The sequence below is a fragment of the Solenopsis invicta genome, chromosome 9 (genome assembly GCF_016802725.1).
Source record: "Solenopsis invicta isolate M01_SB chromosome 9, UNIL_Sinv_3.0, whole genome shotgun sequence".
NCBI lineage: Eukaryota > Metazoa > Arthropoda > Insecta > Hymenoptera > Formicidae > Solenopsis > Solenopsis invicta.
In genome coordinates, this window is record NC_052672.1 from 6933042 (window position 1) to 6957585 (window position 24544).

Consider the following 24544-nt stretch of genomic DNA (forward strand, 5'->3'; position numbering starts at 1 on the left):
CTACATTTTGTGTGTGTGAAAGGGATTTGAAGAAATCATGATGTTCCGGTGGTATATATCGTAATAGGTCAATTATGTCCTTGAATTTTGCTGTTGTAATTTGTCTGATATTTTTATACAGTGGTGTCAATACAATATTTTCGAACTTTCTTGGCCTAGCCTGACGTGGTAATAAATTCAGGACTTTAAAATTTTCATTCTCATTCATTGATGTCTTATAGAAAATTTTATACGGTTTATTTCTAACAAAACGCATCCAACATATTTTTAACCAGTTTATTCTCCATCAGAATTCTTTACCCTTTTAAAAATTGCGTCTTCTAATAATTTTGTTGATACAAAATCATTATCAATAATATATCTTGATTTAAGTATAAACGGAGTTAGGCCACTTTCAAACTACACGGTTCAATTATTGAACTAACTCTGAAAACTTATGTGTCAAGAATTATCGTATTTGCTCGAAATATGAGCAACCTGAAATGCTTTACTGATAAATAACATGAAGTTGTACATGTAACCATGGCAACCGGAAAAAATTGACAAACGGAGTTAGGCCACTTTCAAAATAAACGGCTGAAATATTTGAAATATTTATAGTTGAAAACTATAACGTTTAATATTTTCAACTTCTATTAAAAATAATTTTCAAAAATATTCTAGGATATATTGTTAAATATAATAAATGTAATTATCACGTTTCTATTTAAAATTATTTGCTGTATATAAAACATATTAATTAATATCTCTTATAGTTGAATACATTTATAATTATATTTTATATTGAGGAGCAATGATATAGGACAGGCAATACAGTTACTCGAAATGGTTTTTAATTACTGGATTGTGGTACGATGATGGACAGAAAATTTTACGTTTGTTTTCTTCTCGCGATATGATAAAGTTTGAATACTACATAAATTTTCTGACTGTAATTCATCTGGTATTAATTCTCAACTTTATCTAATTACTATATCTATCTATTTGCCGCGTAAATTATTGTATCAAGGAGTTTCGAAGAAATATTCAACACTGCGCAGACGAGTCAGCTTTCGTTACAAGAAGTCGGTAATATTTCCAAGAACTCTGTTATTAGTATTATCTAAAAGCGATTTCGGCTGGGGCGCATCGGTGTAGCACCTTACCGGTGGCACACAAACTGGCTCCGACTATTTTCTCGGGTCCACTTTGTGTACACCCAATATGCACTTATGAGGTATATTGAGTCCAGACGAACACGCGGCACCATTAAGGGACTGAATTATTTAACTAGCCAAACACCAAAGTTGCACCGACACCTGAAATGTGCCCCAGCCGAAATCGCTATAACTTACGTTATATCGTCTTTCGGAAAATTATTATCGATTAATAACTCACATGATAACGTACATCCGATATTGCCAATATCGGGTGCCAGATATTCTGGCAGGAAATCCGTGTTATCGGCAACGATAATAAAGATTGAAAACAGTAAAGGGATGCCCCATCCATATAAACAGTACAACAGCAACCGTTTCGTATTTTTGCGGTCCTTTATATTCATATTCTCACGTACAGATCTGTGGAGAAGATAAATTAACATTAACTTATTAGATCCTATTAAGTCAGCATTGTGTCTATGTAAATGCTGAAATGTTGCTTTTAATCACAGCATGCGTTATTATTAGATTTGTAGCAATCGAATTCGCATTTCTTGACAAGTTGATGCCTTTATGATACAACAATTTGCCATCAATTTGTCGACAATTTAGATTGAAGTCTGAAATCTCCATCATTGATACTGATTCAAAATGCATATGTGTCTTTATATAGCCATCTTTTTATCGGATTATGTGTATAAGAATAAGAAATGTTTCGATCGAGACTTGATGAAATGTTGCGTGCGATACAAATATGTGGTCAATTTGTATAAAAGTGACACTATTATAAAGATTAAATTGCAAACGAGGAAGATCAGGAAAGATTTCATACATTTTTTGGAAAAAATACATTTATGTTGAAATACATTTAAGATATTTATTTTTAAGTAAATACCACTTGGGTTAGAAATAGGAAGATTTTTCAATGAGAATTAAGAAATAGAATCACTTAGGTTTTGTATAGAAATTAAAGAGAGTACCACATGGGTCAGGACAGGAAATTTTTTGAATGAAGATACAAAGATAGCACCACTTGGGTTTCGTAAATAGAATAAAGATTTATGGGATACACCCACACACTAGGCGCCTTTTTTTAACTTTTTTTTTGAACAGGTAATTTTGTACTGATATTACGCGTTTTGTAGTGTATGACTTACCCGAATGTTCGCCATATGTCGAAGCACAAGACATTAAGCCAGAAAAATACCGCATGAAAAGAAAAAATCCCGATGTAAGCTAGAAAAATATTTTTCACGTTTTTTTAACGTTATTCGTATACGAATATTTCCTAAGACGTTTGTATACAAACCTAAAACTTTGCACGATGTTTTTTGTGGCTTATATCCAACATTGGTGTACCAATTGGTGATGAATGCGGTGATGGTAGTTAGCAAGATACTGCTCACATAACATATAACCGTTTTTCCATGAATATTTTGCAGATTTGGTAAGTACGCGTATACTAGCAACGTCATCAACAGAAATATACATTTGACGACCAATATGGCGAACCACCACTCAGCGCTAAACAAAAAATGCATTTTAGGTTTCATAATTCGTAGGATATACAAATGTGATACGTTCATCTAATGCTTGAAAATTGATCTGACATTATTTTCATCAATTTTCCATACATTAATAATGCTTCTTATTCCGCGTATATATATAACTAAAATATTTGCAGCTTTTAAATATACTCGAATATTTTTTAATTATGTGCTGCTCGACATGTTACTACAGGTTTTGATTATTTGATATCGTACAATTGAAACAAACTAATAATCTGTCGAATTTAATCAAACTTAAAAAACTTTGCAATAGAAGAGATAAGAGTCTGAATGCATACACTAGCATTGTTAATAAAATGCTAATTTAATGCATTGAATTTTAATTAATTACTAGGAAATCAATACAAATTCACTTTTCCGGAACAAATTTACGATATAACAAGGTATTGGCAAATCTCATATTAATACAATCTTTCTATTCGGTCATGCATGTTTACAAATATAAAAATGAGTGAAAATAGTAATAGAATAGTAGCTGGAAATATATACGAATAACGAGTTTTATATATTTATATATATATGTATATATATATATATATATATATATATATATATATATATAGTTATCGCATAATACATTTTATAGTTGAAGATTATAATATAGTTGGAGACTGTAATAGAAATAATATACTTTTTATAAGTCTCAGTCGTCAGGTATTTGGGACAGACAAACAATTCAAAACGAGAAGAGTTGTAGTCGGAATAGTTATGATAGACTTCGAAGCAGTGCTTGTCGTTTGTATCATAATTATTGATAAAAACATGTCCATTTGACGTCAGTAACACACGTTTCTCCCAAACATTTGAATCGTAACCGTGTATTAAGTCACATTGTGGCTTCTGAATCAAAACCCCGTGGCCTAAAAAATAAATAGAAGTAAATTAATTCCGTTTCTCTCTGTGGATAGAATTAACGTTGACAATTGTCATCTATTATCAATTAGTAATGACAGATAAACAATGTAATAATGATAAAAATATAAATTTTTATTAGAAAGTAATAGAAGTGTTTAAATACCATTAGATGTAGGGTTACAATATTGGGGGATTTTATTCTAAATTTAGATTTTGTTATTATCAAGTGAAACTATTAGACAGAACACAAAATAATTTTTGTAAGAAGAAAATGTAAGTATCTGTACTATTTGCATTTTCCCAGAAATTCTCCCGTAATATAATAAAAATTTGAGGAAATTATTTAGTTTGGTAACTCTGATTAGTAATACTTTTGTTCGTGTCGAAAGTGAACGAATTCGTTTGATCTACGGCGTTCACAAAAGCATTGTAAAATTCTCCCACTTCATTGGTAGAACGAAGAAAACTAATGCAACCATCTTCATAAGCATATGTATCTTCTGGACAGCACTTTCTGATACAAGCGTTCGTGTCGCAGAATTGCGGATCCCTACACATACGGACTACCAAGTTTCGTTTAACTGCAAACTCCGGCGTCATCTCGAGACAAGCGTTATCCTCAGTAACTGGTTCCTCTTTGACATTATTTTTCAACACTGGTATCATCACCTGTTAAGGTATTTGAATCATTTACATAATGTTGTTTTAATACTTATCGACATATCTAGAAGGTTTCTATTTCAGAAGATGTAAAAGCTTTTATAAATTATCCTACATAGCAATATGTCTATTTTACTACTGGTATATTGCATGCAATCATAACATTTACTGCTATCAGAATTATGATTATGGCAACTTAGTTCGCATTTGGTGCTAAATTGATACCTTCATTACGTGACAACTTTAAGTAACAATTGGCATTTTTAAAACCATCATCATCAAAATTTCTGCTATTTGAAAGATGCCAGAAACATTTGTAAGATTACACTCTACTACTCACGCGAGATAATATGATGCTGTTTTCTAACTGGCAATATATACATTTAATTTACAATTGAAACTAAATCATGTTTTGTATATAACACATTTAAAGACAAGATAGGCTTGTGTACGGTTTTAACTAGTCTCAGCAGGAATTGTGGTTGAAAATATATTTTTCGATTTTGAGGAATATATCTGAGTCTTTTGAACAGTGTCGTTACTTTCAAACACAGATCTTAGGTTGAATTAGAATAAATAATATCACAGAATTAATAAATTAAGAATCCAATCTTTATTACTAATGTTAGCATTTTTTAAGAACTCCTATCTCAGGAAGAGTAAAAAATGTACATAATATACATTGGCACCACTAAACATGTAATTAGCTTTTGATTACATGATCTTCTCCCCTTAAATACGTACGTTAAAAAAAGCAAATATTCAAATACGAAGCTTTTTTTTCAAGATTTTATAAGAAAAATCGACAAAAATTTCCCTTACTCGCATATTAAAGTTCGTCAAATGAATGCCACTTTGTTGTACGGCAGTGATCAAAGCAAATGGATATGCCACTAAACATTGTAAGATAGAACATTAATATGTCTATAATATAAGCAATTTTAGTTATAAATACTGGATAAAATTAATAATTTATATATTAATAAAATACTTATGGTGATTTCAAATTCAATGTGGTTACGAAATACTTATGTATAAGCAACAAGTTTCAATATTTTAGTCAGTTACAAGTATTTATTTTTGTCTCTTTGGTAAGATAATTTTTTGGACATATAGTAAAAATGAAACAATATCGCTAAAAATATTTGTCAAAATATTAATAGAGGCTATTGTATAATTCGGAAATCATATTTGTGTCAATATACATTCTGTTCATACATAAAAGTGAAAAAACAAAACATTAAAATCAATACTATACAATAAAATCTTGCGTAAAACTGAAATTTTGTTTTCCTTAATTACTCATTGTTAACAAAATTAAAAAAATAAACGAAAAAGTCGACCTATAATGTACAATACAAATTAAATAAACTAAGCCTTCTATGGTCGTATCTTGATCATTGTGCTATTTTTGTTTATGTGAATTTATATACATATTCAAACTGTGCGCTGATATTAAACTTTTATACAGTTTTTTCGGGGGCGAATAGATAGATCCAAGTACGCATCAATTATTATTAAATGAAATTTAATTTAATAAATTACGTGATATTACTCTTTCTTATTTAGCTTAGGACTTTATTATGGCTGAAAAGTAATTAGCGCACAGTTTTGCTAAGTTTGAATGTGTTTATAAATTCAGATAAACAAAAATAGCAAGATCTAGCTATGACCGTAGAAGGTTTGGTTTATTTAATTTGTAAAAAAATTAAATTTTCAGAATACTTAAAATAATAATTAATACGCAATTGCTGCGAAAATTATCTTACAAGTAGAAGTTCTAATTTCTTGCTTACCATATATGTATTGTTCCGTAGGAAGATATCGTTTTCGTTAATTTCATAGTTAACGATCGGCCCTTTACACTTAGGTGGACCTTGGGTGAGTATCACTGAACTTTCTGCGTCAGTTGATCTATTGAACAAAAATGCTCCAAGACTCTGTGATTCGTTTAATCGGGTCACACATGTCTTTGTGCCGCTGTCGAATATTGTATCGCCAAAGCAACATTTTCTGGTGTGTAAGAGTTGCGGAAAGGATGTATCATTTGCTTTCACTTGTTGGTCCTTGTTTGATCGACAGTAACGAATTATTATTTTGGGTGTTTTTTCCCCTGACTTGTAAAAATATTCAAGGCAAGCTGGCACCTACAAACAATTTGTTAAGTTGTTAAACAGGAGTCACTCGCTTATAACATCATATAATTGTTGTTAAATAACATTTTACTTTAGTTATATGATTAGAATGGTATGCCAAGTGTGGATATTATTATTTTTCTTTTAAATGATATAAATAGGTACATACATTAGCGAATCAAAAAAACATTTCTTGTCTTTCCTAGATTTCTCTTTATACTTCTTTATTATTCTCTTTATATTTTTTATAAAACTTGATTTCTTTCTTGTCAATCATGACATTGCGACCTTAAAGTTAAAGATAAACAAGATCAATTTAATTTCAATTTACCTCCAAGACAGTGTCAGATTCAAAATCGTCGAGTACCGTTGTCACAAGATCCTCAGGTTCGTTGCACTGAGGAAGTTTTTGGAACTCTCGGGTAATGTTCCAATAGTGAGAATAAACGTCTATCGCGAATAACGGTACTGATTCACAGTTGGGGCCGTTTACATAGATCTGTCCCGGTGGGCAACATTTCGTTAGTTGCCACTCGGATGATGCTTTTATCAAGGATAATAGCAGGCCGAGCAAAGCAAACCTTATCATAGACATAGTTGTGTAAAACTGTAATTATTCGTTTATTTAATACAAAGTATATATCTCTGTATTATTATCGCTTTTTTAAAGTCAACGTCACGTTCTTAATTGATACTTCCAGATTATTATTTTGATTAATTTGCAGTCACATTTCAAAGCTGCTGCTTTTTGTACTTTAAACCTGTTTTTTCTACGTACACTTCATTTTAATAAAAATATAATTTACTTGTCTACAAATAATACATGCAGCGTTTTTCACTCTTATTCAAAAAGAACTTCTTCATACTTTCCTGCTGAATTATTATTTTAAGTCGTATTTAAACCAATTTCTTTAATTGCTTAAGTTTTAAACCGTCATTTCACATCGATTTGTAAGTTTTATGCACAACAATATTATTACAATATGCTTTCCTGCACTTAATTTTATTTCTGTGTGTTTCGATTCTTCTTTCATTTACTACTCCGGGCAGAAATAGTTGCTATCTGTTTAATAATAACTTGAATTATTATGTTTTTATTGAAATCATTCTGAGCATAAACTGTTTGTACCATTTTAAATTAGGTTATACAATACTTGATATAAAATTATTATTTTATAATAAGTGATTATTAAAATTTTAAACCAAGATCAATATTTATCTTCAATATTTCTTTATCTTTTCTAAGCAAAGATATTATATTCTTATATATTTATAAATTAGAACGTTTCTATAAATTAAATTTTTATATATATCTTTCTATCTAAATGTATTACTTATTTTGTTTATCAACAAAAAATTGGGATAAACATTTATTTAACGCATTGCAATGAAAGTAACAGAATAAATAATTAACTTACTTGTTTGAAAAATTGAAAAATTAAATTACTTGTTTGAATCCTCACTCAGTTCTCTCTTTATTTATCAATTTTCTTGTCTTCTCGAAGTGACGTTACGTTGCAGCGAGTTATCTGTGTATTCAGTCGAATACTCGTTTCCTTTGTATGTGTCTCTGTAATTAATCAACGACTTGTTCCATTAATTTTATAACATTATCCAGTCTGAGGATACGTTGCTTTTAATGAAATTATTCTTTGACATTCGTGGACATTATTTACACATGTTTCTCGATGTGACACAATCGAATAGATTAGCGCGGAAAAGCGAATTGAGAGCTCTCTTAGGAGTGTGTTTGGAGAGATGTTATTAGCGTTATGTGCATTAGTCTTTTCTTGTGAACATCTAATGAATGATAAAGATAGAAGACACAAATAACGCTAGTAGTGGTCTTTTCAAACGCACTCTTTATTTCAACGCGTCAACATAACATCAGTTGATATTATGCTGAAAATCTGTCCCTCCCCTACTCTTCTATTTTGCGGAATTAAAAAAGGGGTGTAGTCACCCTGAGTCTCGTGTATATTGAGAAGACTCGGACACTGTCGTAGCTTTTGACGGAATGAGAAAAAGAAATCTTCCGCCAACCTCATTTATATTCACTGGTTTTCCGAGCTCTGTCTAGATTAATCTCAATTCCAAAATTTTTGCTTCTATTGAACAACGTGAATCGCGAAATCCCAAACGCCGCAAAATGATTGCCGAGAGATCGAGACGGACGGTTGCAACGAGCTCAGGAGGAAACATCGATATTCTTTTAATGAGTCATTTATAATTTGTTTTTGACGATTGCGATATTGACACCGCGATGTCCGAGACTTTCTCTTTTTTCTTGAGTGTATGCGCTTGACCATCTACCATGCCGTCCGAATGCGCGTGTTTGCATTCGCTTGTGTATGTGTGTATTATGTATGTTGTGCACGATTTATTGCAAGTGTGAATCGTACGTAATATAATATCTATTTATACATTACAGAAACTTGTTTAGTCTGAACAGTTTGTAAACATTCATTACACATGACCTTGATAAACGACTTTTTATGCTTGATTTAAAAATAGAAAGTAGTAAAGAATCGAATCTTATTAAATGTGCGGGAGACAGCCTTTGGATAAAATAATCATTCTAAACGAGAAATCTTATAACTATGTTCAGAAATCGGTGATTGTTAATGTGATATGATGTCGTGATTATAATACTATAGTCGATGCGAATAAAATCTGATTTCGTGATGTAAAGGTCTCATGGTGCACACAAAGTTTTAAGTGCTAATCGTTACTTCATATTCAATAGTATCATTTAGAAATGAAAGGACTAAAATATCTTGTGAAATCTTGCTATAGAAATGTTTTTAAAACTGCGATATAATATGTTGCAACGGAAATGTTTCTGAAATCTATCACAGCCACTAAATTTTCTAATTGGGTTTTTTAAGATTGGGCAAATTTTGCTTAGGTACGTCAATTAAGTAGAAAATATACAAGCAAAAAATTTGTCTTATTGCTTTCGTTGACTATCCGAGGGAAAATTTTTTAAATGCACCTATAACGTGTACTAACAATAAGTTTATGTAGTAGAAGTATCTACAAATTTGTTAAGCAAGAATGTTACGCAATAAAATTGTGTGACATTCTTGTATAACAGGTTTATATATACTTTTACTACATAAATTTAGTACACATCGCGAATGCATTTAGAAAATTTTTGCTGCTTATTTTATATGTATATAAATAATGCATTATTTTATTAAGTATTTCAGAAAACATATTTGCATTTATTATATTAATCAAATTGCAAATATTAAATATAGAAGACATTATTGAAATGCTTTAAATTTAAAGTACTTGAAAAAATGTTTAAATTACGATTAGTAATCCTTCCAATAAGGTTTAGATCTGGGCTTTGCAAAAATGCACATTTCGGCTAATTTTCGATTTAAAGCTTTCTCCTTACCTCACTATTTCCAGCGCATTCCAAATGTCGATTGATATTTGGATTACGTGCATGTTGGTGAGGTAAGGAGAACAGTTTTAGTTAAAATTCGCCAAAATTGACATTTTTTTTACTGACAATGAACCCTGGTTTGAATGATGTCTGTATTTTAGCAATTTCAAATGGCTTTAAAATCTTTGTGATGCGAAATTGTTTACATAGTATAAAGGACCTATTTAGACAAACTTGCATAGTTGCATAACTATTTACATACATAAAGAAATTGATTTGTTCATTAGCACATGAATAAGAACATAAACCAGTTAAATTCCTTATACATATAATTATGCAGTTATGCAAATTTGTCTGGATAGGCCTTAACGCTTGAAACACACCGACGCAGCACAGGTATTTAGTACTACGAATTGAATCGAACAGTTAAAGCAAACATGTACTTTATTTTGAAGGATTTAGTATAAAAATTGGTATCTAGTTATGATATAATTTCAAAGATTTCAAATTCTTGAATAGGATTGATAATATATAATTACCTAAAATTATCACCATGTGAAACAGTGAACCCTTTTCTATAGGAAACGACGCTAATTTTATTATATTAATTCCTCCTTCTCTCCAAAAAATTGAGATAAATCGATAATAATAAATTGCAAACATTATTCCCTTTGCATGTATTCAAAGAGTTGGATTAAGATTTTGTATAAAAAATTATATCTTTTAACCCATACTTCAATAAGTTTTAAAATCTGAAAAATTTGTCAAAAATGAGTGGTTTATTTTGGCATGTAATGCCCTAAGTTTTTGTTAGACACAATGTCTAATTTCTTATTTAATAATCTCTAGATTTCTCATAAAGACGACACCGGTGTCTATTGCGCGTCACCTAATCGATCGGCCAAACCGGCTTTACAAAATGTTGTTTTGTCTTACCAACACGAACGCTCCTCGTCGAGGCGGGATGTTCTCACGGTTCGTCTGGACGTCGACGGTCCCAACAGAGAAGTGAAGTTAAAATTTTTTAAAGGAGGTTTGGAAGGCTTCCTATCCCACTCAAGGGGATTTGTGATGCCTTGCGATTGGGCCTATCTTATCACGCGGTCCTTGCGGCTCCCGCGTTCGCGCTTTCGTTCTTCGATGCACAGCTTGAAGTATAATATGTATATCGTTGCCTTTGGGCAGTCCGCAAATTTCCTGGATGTACCGACGTTGGCCAAGCTAGCGAACTCTCCCTCAAGTTCGCAGCTAGAGCCGCAACTCATTTCGAAAATCCTTCTTCACAGCTCCAAGCAGGATTTCTCATATTATGATAAGTGCAGAGTACCGACATACCTTTACTTCGATCCATATTATCAGTTTTCTGTAACGTGCAGCAACTTTAGAGCCTCCCCACAAGAACCGTAAGAAGGAAAAAATTTACGTATAAATTCTATAATTATGATACTGTCAGAAAATGGACTTTTATTTTGTAAGTTAGAAATCATTATAATTATTAAGAATTTATTTATAATAATTACAAAATTTTTATTTGACGTTTATCTTGATGAGCGTTTGCAATTTTATTACCGATAATTATTTATGGAAAATGCTTTACTTTAAGAAATTATATGACTTCGTTATAATATATTCTGCACGTATAACAAATAAAAAAGAATGTATCATAAAATTCATAAAACATTGGTATTAATAATTTGAAATAGAAATGTATTTCTGTTACATAAATGAAACCTTGATATCCCGTAATTCATTTTATAATTAACTATAGGTATATACATATAAAGAAAGAAGTGGTAATCTTTTAATATTTATTTACTAGTATTTCAAGCCCTGTAGACTCTATAATATTTCTCGAACATTATATAAATATTATTGAAAGTTAAAATAATATTAAAATAATATTAAAATAATATTAAAATAATATTTCGAGTATATTGTTTAACATTTTTTATAATTTGTAATATTATAGCAATATTGTATTAATGTTATATATCTACTTTAATAATATTCATGATATATTTATTTTAATATCCGCGAAATGTTATGAAACTGTTGTACAAGTATTATTTTTGTTTAAATATTAATGCAAATTATTGTGCATAAGATATTTATAAACTTTATTAATTATTAAAATAAGTTATAACATTCCCGATAATTAAAAATATTAAAGTACATTGTGTTACTTACTTGTTATATAATATTCAAATAATTTTTATATAATGTTGCCAAGAAAGAACATATAACTATTATTTATAATATTTTAAGGGTTTAATATTAAAGGATATTGTAACATTTACAGTCGTATAGAAATAAAAAATCTACATCTAATTCGAAACAATTTGTAATGAGACGTAGAATAAACCTAGCTTTAAAGTTTTGGGATAATTAAGAGAACCACGTAGAAAATCATGATAAGCCTTACAATTAGATCGGTATTCCTTCTTTGAAAATCCAAAAAATTCTATATCCTTTAATAATTCGTAATGAGGCATACGTCGGCGAATTTTTACCGTATCTGTAAGAAGAACTATGCCCGTTCCGTAATAATTCGTTCGTAATAAAACAAAACAAGTCTTACCACTTAGTAAATATTTTTACGTACTTTACGAAATTCTACATAATTCAACTGTCGTAATATTGCGTATTTTTTCGCATTTGCGCATTATTTCGCATTGAATTCGTCCTTATGCATAAAAATTTTCCGTTAGCGCGAATATTAGTTATTATCATATTAGCATATAACGACAATTTACTAAACAAATCTAAATTCTATAAATAATAACTAGTCTTCATAATTTCGCTTAAAATAGTGATAGTAAACTTCTGAGGGAAGGTGAATGCGAAATTAAATGTGACAATAAATGGGAAAAGCATCGATTAATTTGACGAGGAATACAGATTTTACACAGACATATATTTATGACTTGTTTACAATATCTTTACAAAAACTATCGTACATTCTTATTATTGATAATATAATAAATTTTCCATGTCCGACGATACATTAAGAGAATCATACTCTGGTTGACGTGTTTGATACATTTTATTTGGTAAATCAAAAATTGTATGAAAAAATGGCAAATTAAAATGTACTGTCCTGAGACGATAAGAGAGAGATTGATTGTGAATTGATCATGTCCTTGTGCAGAGTGTGCAATTTACGGAACATCTATGCCCTTGTGCAAAGCCCACTGCTTGTGCATGGCATTTACTTCCATGTTTCTTAATGACGAGTCGATTAAGATGTCCTTATTTACATTTTCGCATCTAGACAAATCTTTGGAGAATTACTTGAGCTCGTCAAATTTCGGTGGCGAATAGCTGTGTTTTGTATTCCTGCATTAGACTGGATTGGAACATCCTTTCTAACCTTACTGACTTTTAAACTTTATAGATTAGAAGAGTGCTTCTACTTTTAGTGTTTCTGAACAATGCGCTTTAAAATAACAGTCGATTTATCGAAGAAATATTTCGATACGAAAATATTGTTTAAAAAACTATTAACAAAATTCCATGGTATTGTGTTACTCCGCGTAATTCAAAGTGTGTATAGCTGAACATAAAGTTAAATGACAAAGAAGCACTCGAATGTACATTTATTCGAGTGATAATACGGTCAAGTATAAAAACAATGACGACGTATGAGGAATGAAGTGCATATATATGTTGGAAAAGTTTAAAAGTTCTGAAAAGTAAAAGTACTTTATAACTATTGTTATTGTGTATTGGCACGTTAGCGCTATTAAAAACAGCGGGCTATTAATTGTATAATTCCATAAAAAATTATTTGACTTCGTTATTTAATAACGGGGATAATGGCGGTAACCATAATGTTTACAGCAGCCGTAGTACTCTCTTTTTTTCATTTTACTTTAAAAGTGTACACTCATTTCATCAGCAAATTTAGGAACAGAAGACAAACCGACAGATTGCTTTACTTTCGACGTATTGGTGATTTCTTCAACGTCATCTTTTGTCCACTCATTTTGGTGTAAACTAAATTTTACTAGAGCAGGATGTCGCTTTCAGGCAATGATCTTTTCGAACTTTTGTTGCAATCTTTCTGTTTGATTCCTTTCCTTATTCAATTCATTGTATTGCTAGTTAGGATCATCTTTTCCGGATTAACCAAATCCCTGGAATGGTCCATCTGTTTTCCTATTTAAATTGTTACTCTCTCTTTTATATCGTTACCCTCTTTCCGATCTCTTAAATTCTCAATATGGCTTAGTTATCGACTCTTTTTAAAACATAAGTCGCGTAAATGAAACAAAAATATAGCGTAGTTGATCGCGTTTTTCCTGACTATATAAATAAACAATGACATTACGTTGCAGATTAATTTTTTTTTATATCTTGCAATCGTTTGCGAATAGCTTGATACACATTTTTTTTCATAACAAAAATAATGAAAATCAATAAACCTTCAAGACAATCTAAGACTAAAATGAGGTAAAAAAACACCTTCACGTGATGATCGAAACCTAAAGATTTGGCGAGGAAGTACTCTACTGTCTCGAATATCCATTGCATTCCCATAACGATGAACAGTTTGACGAACATGATAAATCTATTGAAAAATAATATAAATACAATTGATTAAAAAATAATATGAACACAATCCGTCTATAAAATAAAATTGGAAATATTAACAAAACGATACGTTAAGATATCACTCATAAGTACAGATAAAACAGTTATAAAATTAGATAAATATTGTTCTATTATTACAATGTATTTAAGATTCCTTAGACATTTGCTATAATACCAAAATAATTGTGTATAAAGCGTTCCTCATTTATTGGAAATTAATAGCAATAGTTATTTATTTGTATGTACGGAGTAAACATCGATTGACAGTAACAAAATATTAATATTACAATAAATATAATATTAATAATATTTATGCTTGTTTATGCAAAGTCATAGTAAAGAAAATCAGCGCCTAAGACGAGCAATTTATAAATTAAATATCACTTTTATTCTTATTTTTATTTACTTTACAAGAACTGAACAGTTTTCGATTCACCGAATCTTTATCAATTGCAGCTAATTTGACAACCGACGTCATATCACTTCATGTCGTTACAGTAGATTTTTAATCCGTTATTTTATTGTACTAATGCCTTGTTCATTTCCTGAAGCTATAGGCTGTACAGTATAGAGTAAGGTTGCCGATACCGCACCGGCTTCTACTAAATTGTACCTACAAATTCAATCATAGTACTTGTACACTCTTTGTGGGATTATTTGGGAACTACATGACATTATCATTATCCTTCATTGATCTCAATATGTTAAGAATAATAGAAATTTTGATGTTAATATGTATAGCAAAATCGTAAATTCGCTGCTATTTTTCAACACATTTCATAGTTTAAATGCAAAAGAGGTAAAATAAATAATCTGAATTTTTATAATTTGCAATAATCACAATATTATTAAAATTAGATTAACAAAGTTCAAATAACTTTATGTTCTTATTTGTAAATCAAATGAATAAAGTTTTACAAAATACTTTAGTTTCTTAAATCGCACCATGTCTTAATTTCCTAATATAAGACTCAAGACCGTGAAATTGTCAATACAATGTAAATTAAGGCAGCGAATATGAACCTTGTATACGCCGCATTACTTTCCGTTAGTTTTCTAAATCATACTATTGCTTTGATCGTGGTTATACATATAAACTTAAATATAATAATCATGCAGAACGTACATTGTAACAATATTGCCGTAATGTAGCAATGTTATTGCAATATAAATGAAAAGTTATCGAAATGATGACATGTATGGAAATTACATTTATCTTTACGGTATTTATCTCCAATATTAATAAAATTATGCTTATTTAACGTATTTTTGTTCGAGAATAATGAATCTAGTAGAAAAACTATCGCTTTAACCTATGATGTAATATTAACGTGTGGCGCGATTTAAGAGATTGCCTAAATAGCATTATTTAAAGGCTTCTTAAAAATCGTTATTAAGAATTTATGACAATACATAAAGTTCCACAAAAAATAAGTATGAAAAGAGAACTGCTGTACTTTATTATGACGTAAGAAAATTAAAAATATTCCTCTAAATTTCTGAGTTATAAGCCTTTATGTTAAAAGTGGTGCAATTTTAGCAACCTTATCTTATTATTATTACAATACAATTATAGGATTAACTTAACCGATGTGGAATCATGCTTAGAAGAGGTATAGTGTAATCAGAAGAGTGATTTTGTGTCCCGCTTGTAATCAATCGTTATATAGAGCAAAATATCCACACAGATAAAAGAAAATTGTTTGCCAAGTTTCGTTTCAAAAGACCCCTACAATTTCGAGATATCGCAAAAAAATGTTATTTTTTTTAAATACCTTTTTTCTCCGCTAAACTTAAATCAACCTTAACAAAAAAAATTCATAATTATAAAGAATATCCTCAAAATCACTCTCCTTATTACGATATAGCTTTTGTTAATTAATTATTAATTTTTTCCTATTAAATTTGTCACGATGCCATCTTTTTTTGATGATGACATCTGTCATAGTGATATGATTTTCATTAAAATGTTGTAATTATTTATCGAATCGTGAAGTTATTGTAAATTTACTCGAAATTATAATTTAAAATAGAAGATTTCTGGATCTCTTTTAAAGATATGGTCAATTATATTCATCGTTATTCCTGCAATTTTTAGAATATGATGTAAAAGTGAAAATAATTTAAGTATCATATAACTTGTTCATCTTAGGCCTTAATTCATTTTATGTATGTTAATGTTATAATTTTACATTTAGCAATATTAATGTATCAACATAAATGACGATAACAGCTATACCAGCTAAAAGCAGATCTTCATGGCCAATAATTTTTTAGATTAATTTACAAACATTTGCAAGATTTTTAAAACACGTCGTATACTCGCCAGATTAAAAACATCTTTTTAAGCAGAACCCAAAAAGGAATATCTTTAAAATTAAATCATTAATTAATTTAATAATTTCAATATTTACAAACATTTTTACTACCTCTTCTCTCTCATTCCAAAAATCGTAGAAATTTATTGCGAAAAATATTACCTCAACCAGAATTTGTACTTGGATTCTTCAGCATCCCGTCCATTGAGTGTCTTAAACCTATTTCCATCAACGCAGATTAACTCTAATCTCAGTTTAAATTAAACTCTTTATTTTTCTTGAGTTTTAAGGATTGGAAAAAGATAAAGAGTAAATTAAACTAAAATCACAGTTGATCTATATTAATGGAAATGAGCATTATTCAGTTTGATTACCGAAGCACTTTATATTTCTTGCAATAACCCATGATGTAAAATGAGCATCAATTTTTAGCTAATATATATTAATATATAAATAATATCTTAATGTGACTTAATATGATCCTAATATGATGTATCACCACATTTAAGTAACGAGAACGAGAATATAAAATTATTTCACTCTCAACAAGTATATGTGATATAAAATGTTGTATCGTATTGTTATAGTTATATAGTTGAGTGTAAAATTATAACATTGAAAGTTAATGTTTATTGGCATATATAAATAACTATCGTGATTAACTTTCTCTGAATGAAGAACTCTTAATAAAAAACTGAAGTTTAGAAATTAGAAGTTTAGTTTACGTTTGCTATGATGAATAATCAGTTAGCTAATTATGCTTTGTAAAAGTAACCATTACTTATATCTGGTTATCTAGTAAATATTATTTCGCAATTAATAAAACCAAAGAAATGATTTTATTAAGTGCGAAATGATTTTTAGTATGTAGCTAGGGCTAAGTAATGTTATTTTTACACAGCATAGTTATCTAACTGATTATTTATATAATAATAAAAATCAATAGTATAAACTAGTTTTTGGAACATACACTATTTTATTGTCATTTTTCTTCTGTTTTAGTTTTAAGTAGAAACGATTCTTGCATTGTTGCGTACATTGCAGAACTTTAAATATAGGATGAAAATAATAAAATCAACACAATAGGTGCTAAAATACGCGTTTAAAATTTACTTTAACTACAAATTTTTTAAACTTTGTTTTTTAGTTTACATTTACTTCCAAAAATAAAAAGAAAATCGATGTTTTAAGACGCAAAATCACTCACCTGTTCTTAATGGAATCAAATTGTTTGCTTCTGGGATCGGTATTTATATTTTTTATATCCGCTTTTACTGTATTGTAATATTTCGCCGTGAGAATGAAAAATAGCACGTTGGATATTGTTACAATCGTCTGCGGTCCATAAGCGAAAATTAAATCGCTGTAGTTATTCCAATTGTATCTATCTTTTGATTAAAATCATAATAAAATTTAATTAATCTTTTTCAAAATTATTACGCTGTACATAGAAAATTGTAACATGAAAATGAAAATATTGTTCTTCTGGAGAAGGAAGTGTAGCAGGACAAGGTTGCGAATTTTGGGTCCCGTGAACGTGCCCAATGAATCGTTATACGGAGAAAATTATCTACTCAGATAAAAGAAAATTTTGTGCCAAGTTTCATTTCAAAAGAGCTACACAATTTTGAGATATTTGTGATTTTTCATCAGCATTTTCTTTCTCTGTTAAATCTAAATTAAACCTTACAAAAAAATTCATAATTATAAAGGGTACCATGTTCACATAAGTTTAAATTTTGTTATCGTTCTTTACTGAAAATTCTTATCTCGAGAAATGGTTTCTATATGACTTGTTTTTTTCAATCGCTTAGTCAAATTAGTTAAATATGTTGATGATACATAATATCATCTCAGCCTCAGTAGCCGAGTTGGCTAAGACACCCGTACGTAGGGAGGAGAGGGTTAATATTTGATGCTAGTGAGCAACGTGTATTATTAAATTAATTTTAATTGAATAAATGTGTAGGGGTGTACGGGTACCCGAAACTTGCGCTATCCGAAATCGAGCCGTAACTTTCGGACACTACCTGGAAAAAAATTTCCGAACCCGACCCAAACCCGAAATCTCGGGTACCCGCACACCCCTATAAATGTGATATTATTATTGACTCTTGTTCGATTACAGCTGCATTATGACCAAAAGTAACGGCGCGTGTTTGTGTTGAATCTGATAAAGTATATAAAATCACACGATTAAATACGGAAGCACCAAGATCCAGCTATGACCGTGAAGGCGTTCTTATTTAGATTTGTATAAAAATGTTTATATAAATCCGTGGTTAATTAATTTATATTTCACTGTTCTTGTTTATTGCACGATGGCGATGTCTTTGGTTGTATTAGTAACAGTATGAACGAACATTATAAACCGCAGTACTTCAAAAATTAAAATAAGATAAAACTGTTCATTCTTAACTAGTTCTATGTCTTGAAATTATTATTTGTAATTATCGTTTAAAATTTTATCTAGCAAATTAAAATAAATATTATTTAAAATTTAATTATTATTTTTTGAAATTTTATCCAGGAAATTAAAATAAAATAAATAAATAAAAAAACTATGTGTTAAAATTTATCGTCAAACGTTAAAACAATATGATAAGATTGACATTAAAATTATAAACTAAAATTAAAATTGGGATTAAAATAGAGACACAAAGAATTATGTATGCATTTTAACGAAAATTCTATAAATTTAAATAGCACTGAGGATGACCCAATTCAATTTAATTTTCCATCATTTAGAATATTCTTGAATTAGAGTTTTCTTGCGTCTAAAAACTTTAGAGATATCATTACAGCCATAACGTACACTGAGCCATATTATACCCTTGTTTTCTATATTTAATTTTATATGTCATCTGAAAAATTTAATTACAGAAATGGAACAAATATTTGAAATATTTATAGTTGAAAACTATAACGTTTAATATTTTCAACTTCTATTAAAAATAATTTTCAAAAATATTCTAGGATATATTGTTAAATATAATAAATGTAATTATCACGTTTCTATTTAAAATTATTTGCTGTATATAAAACATATTAATTAATATCTCTTATAGTTAAATACATTTATAATTATATTTTATATTGAGGAGCAATGATATAGGACAGGCAATACAGTTACTCGAAATGGTTTTTAATTACTGCATTGTGGTACGATGATAGACAGAAAATTTTACGTGTTTTCTTCTCGCGATATGATAAAGTTTGAATACTACATAAATTTTCTGACTGTAATTCACCTGGTATTAATTCTCAACTCTATCTAATTACTATATCTATCTATTTGCTGCGTAAATTATTCTATCAAGGAGTTTCGAAGAAATATTCAACACTGCGCAGACGAGTCAGCTTTCGTTACAAGAAGTCGGTAATATTTCCAAGAACTCTGTTATTAGTATTATCTAATAGCGATTTCGGCTGGGGCGCACCGGTGTAGCACCTTACCGGTGGCACACAAACTGGCTTCGATTATTTTCTCGGGTCCACTTCGTGTACACCTAATATGCACTTATGAGGCGTATTGAGCCCAGACGAACACGCGGCACCGTTAAGGGACTGAATTATTTAACTAGCCAAACACAAAAATTGCACCGACACCTGAAATGTGCAACCGGTGTGCCCCAGCCGAAATCGCTATAACTTACGTTATATCATCTTTCGGAAAATTATTATCGATTAATAACTCACATGATAACGTACATCCGATATTGCCAATATCGGGTGCCAGATATTCTGGCAGGAAATCCGTGTTATCGGCAACGATAATAAAGATTGAAAACAGTAAAGGGATGCCCCACCCATGTAAACAGTACAACAGCAACCGTTTCGTATTTTTGCGGTCCTTTATATTCATATTCTCACGCACAGATCTGTGGAGAAGATAAATTAACATTAACTTATTAGATCCTATTAAGTCAGCATTGTGTCTATGTAAATGCTGAAATGACATCCTATAAGTTAGCGGAACAAAATGAGCAGAATTAATTCAAACAAATTTTTTTATTTGTTGCTCATTTGTTGCTAAAAAGTTGCTTAAGAAAAAAATTTGTTGCTCTATTAATTTTTTTTTAAAATAATGTTCCGCTAACGGAAGTTTAAGTTAGCGTGACAATACCCTTATATCGCAAAAATCATACGCAAAAGCAACGTTAAAATATGTTGCTAATTTGTTGCTCACAAAATATGCTACTCTCGATATTGTTACTTGCAAAATAAGCACCAATAACAATAAACAATCACCATACAGAGAGTTACAAGAGATTTATACAGAGAGTTACAAGAGTAAACTAGAAGAAATAAATTTGTTACTCGCATAACTATGATTCCAAAATAATCCTCAGCCATCGTACTATTAAAAATTTAAAATTATTGCTAACCATAAAACACTAAAGATAATTAATTTACCAAGGAAATGCGCGCGTCGCGCGCGGTAGGCACGTTAACGAATGTCAAAAAATGTGTACGCTGGTATAATTGTAATATCAAAATAACCCCCAGATATTGTACTATCAAAATATATAAAAATCTCAATTTGTTGCTAACTATAAGACACTGCAAATAATTAATTTATGCAGTAAACACATGCTGCGCGCTATAGGAAAGGTATTGCCTATCAAATAATGTGTACGCAGATAAATTCCTAGATAAATTAATTATTTTTAATGTGTTATGGTTAGCAACAAATTGAAACTTTACATATTTTGAGAGTACGACATCCGCGGATTAATTTGATACCATAATTTCGCCAGCGTACACATTATTTGATAAGCAATACCTTGGCTATAGCGCGCGGCGCGCGCGTTTACTGCATAAGTTAATTATTTGCATTGCCTTATGGTTAGCAAAAAATTGAAACTTTACATATTTTGATAGTGCGACATCCGCGGATTAATTTGATACCATAATTACGCCAGCGTACACATTATTTGATAAGCAATACCTCGGCTATAGCGCGCGGCGCGCGCGTTTACTGCGTAAGTTAATTATTTGCATTGCCTTATGGTTAGCAAAAAATTGAAACTTTACATATTTTGATAGTGCGACATCCGCGGATTAATTTGATACCATAATTTCGCCAGCGTACACATTATTTGATAAGTAATACTCTGGCTATAGCGCGCGGCGCGCGCGTTTACTGTATAAATTAATTATTTCCATTGTCTTACGGTTAGCAAAAAATTGAAACTTTACATATTTTGAGAGTACGACATCCGCGGATTAATTTGATACCATAATTTCGCCAGCGTACACATTATTTGATAAGTAATACTCTGACTATAGCGCGCGGCGCGCGCGTTTACTGCATAAATTAATTATTTGCAGTGTCTTATGGTTAGCAACAAATTCAGATATTTACGTGTTTCGCTATAGGCGCGCTATAGAGAAGGTATCAAATAATGTGTACGCTGGCGAAATTATGGTATCAAATTAATCCGCGGATGTCGTACTCTCAAAATATGTAAAGTTTCAATTTGTTGCTAACCATAAGACATTAAAAATAATTAATTTATCTAGGAATTTATCTGCGTACACATTATTTGATAGGCAATACCTTTCCTATAGCGCGCAGCATGTGTTTACTGCATAAATTAATTATTTGCAGTATCTTATAGTTAGCAACAAATTGAGATTTTTATATATTTTGATAGTACAATATCTGGGGGTTATTTTGATATTACAATTATACCAGCGTACACATTTTTTGACATTCGTTAACGTGCCTACCGCGCGCGACGCGCGCATTTCCTTGGTAAATTAATTATCTTTAGTGTTTTATGGTTAGCAATAATTTTAAATTTTTAATAGTACGATGGCTGAGGATTATAGTTATGCTCGGAATCATAGTTATGCGAGTAACAAATTTATTTCTTCTAGTTTATTCTTGTAACTCTCTGTATAAATCTCTTGTAACTCTCTGTATAGGTGATTGTTTATTGTTATAGGTGCTTATTTTGCAAGTAACAATATCGAGAGTAGCATATTTTGTGAGCAACAAATTAGCAACATATTTTAACATTGCTTTTGCGTATGATTTTTGCGATATAAGGGTATTGTCCCGCTAACTTAAACTTCCGTTAGCGGAACATTATTTTTAAAAAAAATTAATAGAGCAACAAATTTTTTTCTTTGGCAACTCCTTTATATGCATATTCTCACGCACAGATCTGTGGAGAAGATAAATTAACATTAACTTATTAGATCCTATTAAGTCAGCACTGTGTCTATGTAATTGCTGAAATGTTGCTTTTAATCACAGCATGCGTTATTATTAGATTTGTAGCAATCGAATTCGCATTTCTTGACAAGTTGATGCCTTTATGATACAACAATTTGCCATCAATTTGTCGACAATTTAGATTGAAGTCTGAAATCTCCATCATTGATACTGATTCAAAATGCATATGTGTCTTTATATAGCCATCTTTTTATCGGATTATGTGTATAAGAATAAGAAATGTTTCGATCGAGACTTGATGAAATGTTGCGTGCGATACAAATATGTGGTCAATTTGTATAAAAGTGACACTATTATAAAGATGAAATTGCAATCGAAGAAGATCAGGAAAGATTTCAAACATTAATTGGAAAAAATACATTTATGTTGGAATAAATTTAAGATATTTATTTTTAAGTAAATACCACTTGGGTTAGGAATAGGAAGATTTTTCAATGAGAATAAAGAAATAGAATCACTTAGGTTTTGTATAGTAATTAAAGAGAGTACCACATGGATCAGGACAGGAAATTTTTTGAATGAAGATATAAAGATAGCACCACTTGGGTTTCGTAAATAGAATAAAGATTTATGGGATACTCTCACACACTAGGCGCCTTTTTTTAACTTTTTTTTTGAATAGGTAATTTTGTACTGATATTACGCGTTTTGTAGTGTATGACTTACCCGAATGTTCGCCATATGTCGAAGCACAAGACATTAAGCCAGAAAAATATCGCATGAAAAAAAAAAAACCCGATGTAAGCTAGAAAAACATTTCACGTTTTTTTAACGTTATTCGTATACGAATATTTCCTAAGACGTTTGTATACAAACCTAAAACTTTGCACGATGTTTTTTGTGGCTTATATCCAACATTGACGTACCAATTGCTGATGAATGCGCAGATGGTAGTCAGCAAGATACTGCTCACATAACATATAACCGTTTTTCCATGAATATTTTGCAGATTCGGTAAGTACGCGTACACTAGCAACGTCATCAACAGAAATATACATTTGACGACCAATATGGCGAACCACCAGTCAGCGCTAAACAAAAAATGAATTTTAAGTTTCATAATTTGTAGGATATACAAATCCGACATATTTATCTAATGCTCGAAAATTGATCTGACATTATTTTCATCAATTTTTATTAATAATGCTTCTTCTTATTCCGCGTATATACATATATAACTAAAATATTTGCAGCTTTTAAATACTCGAATACTTTTTAATTATGTGCTGCTCGACATGTTACTACAGGTTTTGATTATTTGATATCGTACAATTAAAACAAACTAATAATATGTCGAATTCAATCAAACTTAAACAACTTTGCAATAGAAGAGATAAGAGTCTGAATGCATAGTAATACACTAGCATTGTTAATAAAATGCTAATTTAATGCATTGAATTTTAATTAATTACTAGGAAATCAATACAAGTTCACTTTTCCGGAACAAATTTACGATATAACAAGGTATTGGCGAATCTCGTGTTAATACAATCTTTCTATTCGGTCATGCATGTTTACAAATATAAAAATGAGTAAAAATAGTAATAGAATAGTAGCTGGAAATGTATACGAACGATTGTCATATATATATATATATATATATATAGTTTTCGTATAATACATTTTATAGTA

General features: G+C 30.2%; 2 protein-coding genes across 4 annotated transcripts in view; both read right to left on the minus strand.

Moving 5' to 3' along the window:
- The window catches only part of LOC113005481 (probable G-protein coupled receptor Mth-like 3), a 39153-nt gene that overhangs the window by 6919 nt on the left and 7690 nt on the right, over positions 1 to 24544 (minus strand). Inside the window, exons 1-9 of one of the 3 annotated variants that reach the window (XM_039453705.1) lie at positions 10691 to 10849; positions 7776 to 7927; positions 6689 to 7420; positions 6019 to 6369; positions 3934 to 4231; positions 3339 to 3567; positions 2449 to 2663; positions 2297 to 2375; positions 1378 to 1559 (exon numbers count right to left, since the gene is read on the minus strand). In XM_039453705.1, the coding sequence (XP_039309639.1) occupies positions 1378 to 1559; positions 2297 to 2375; positions 2449 to 2663; positions 3339 to 3567; positions 3934 to 4231; positions 6019 to 6369; positions 6689 to 6952 (1618 nt within the window). In that variant the 5' untranslated portion in view covers positions 6953 to 7420; positions 7776 to 7927; positions 10691 to 10849. Of the gene's footprint in view, positions 1 to 1377; positions 1560 to 2296; positions 2376 to 2448; positions 2664 to 3338; positions 3568 to 3933; positions 4232 to 6018; positions 6370 to 6688; positions 7493 to 7775; positions 7928 to 10690; positions 10850 to 24544 lie in introns of those variants that run through there. The other 2 variants (XM_039453707.1, XM_039453708.1) reach the window with 2 other exon arrangements.
- LOC120358681 (G-protein coupled receptor Mth2-like) overlaps positions 12648 to 24544 on the minus strand; it is a 42580-nt gene continuing 30683 nt past the window's right edge. Inside the window, exons 4-8 of the mRNA XM_039453713.1 lie at positions 23729 to 23943; positions 23579 to 23657; positions 20365 to 20546; positions 17873 to 18053; positions 12648 to 14324 (exon numbers count right to left, since the gene is read on the minus strand). Of these exons, the coding sequence (XP_039309647.1) occupies positions 14093 to 14324; positions 17873 to 18053; positions 20365 to 20546; positions 23579 to 23657; positions 23729 to 23943 (889 nt within the window). The 3' untranslated portion in view covers positions 12648 to 14092. The remainder of the gene's footprint in view (positions 14325 to 17872; positions 18054 to 20364; positions 20547 to 23578; positions 23658 to 23728; positions 23944 to 24544) is intronic.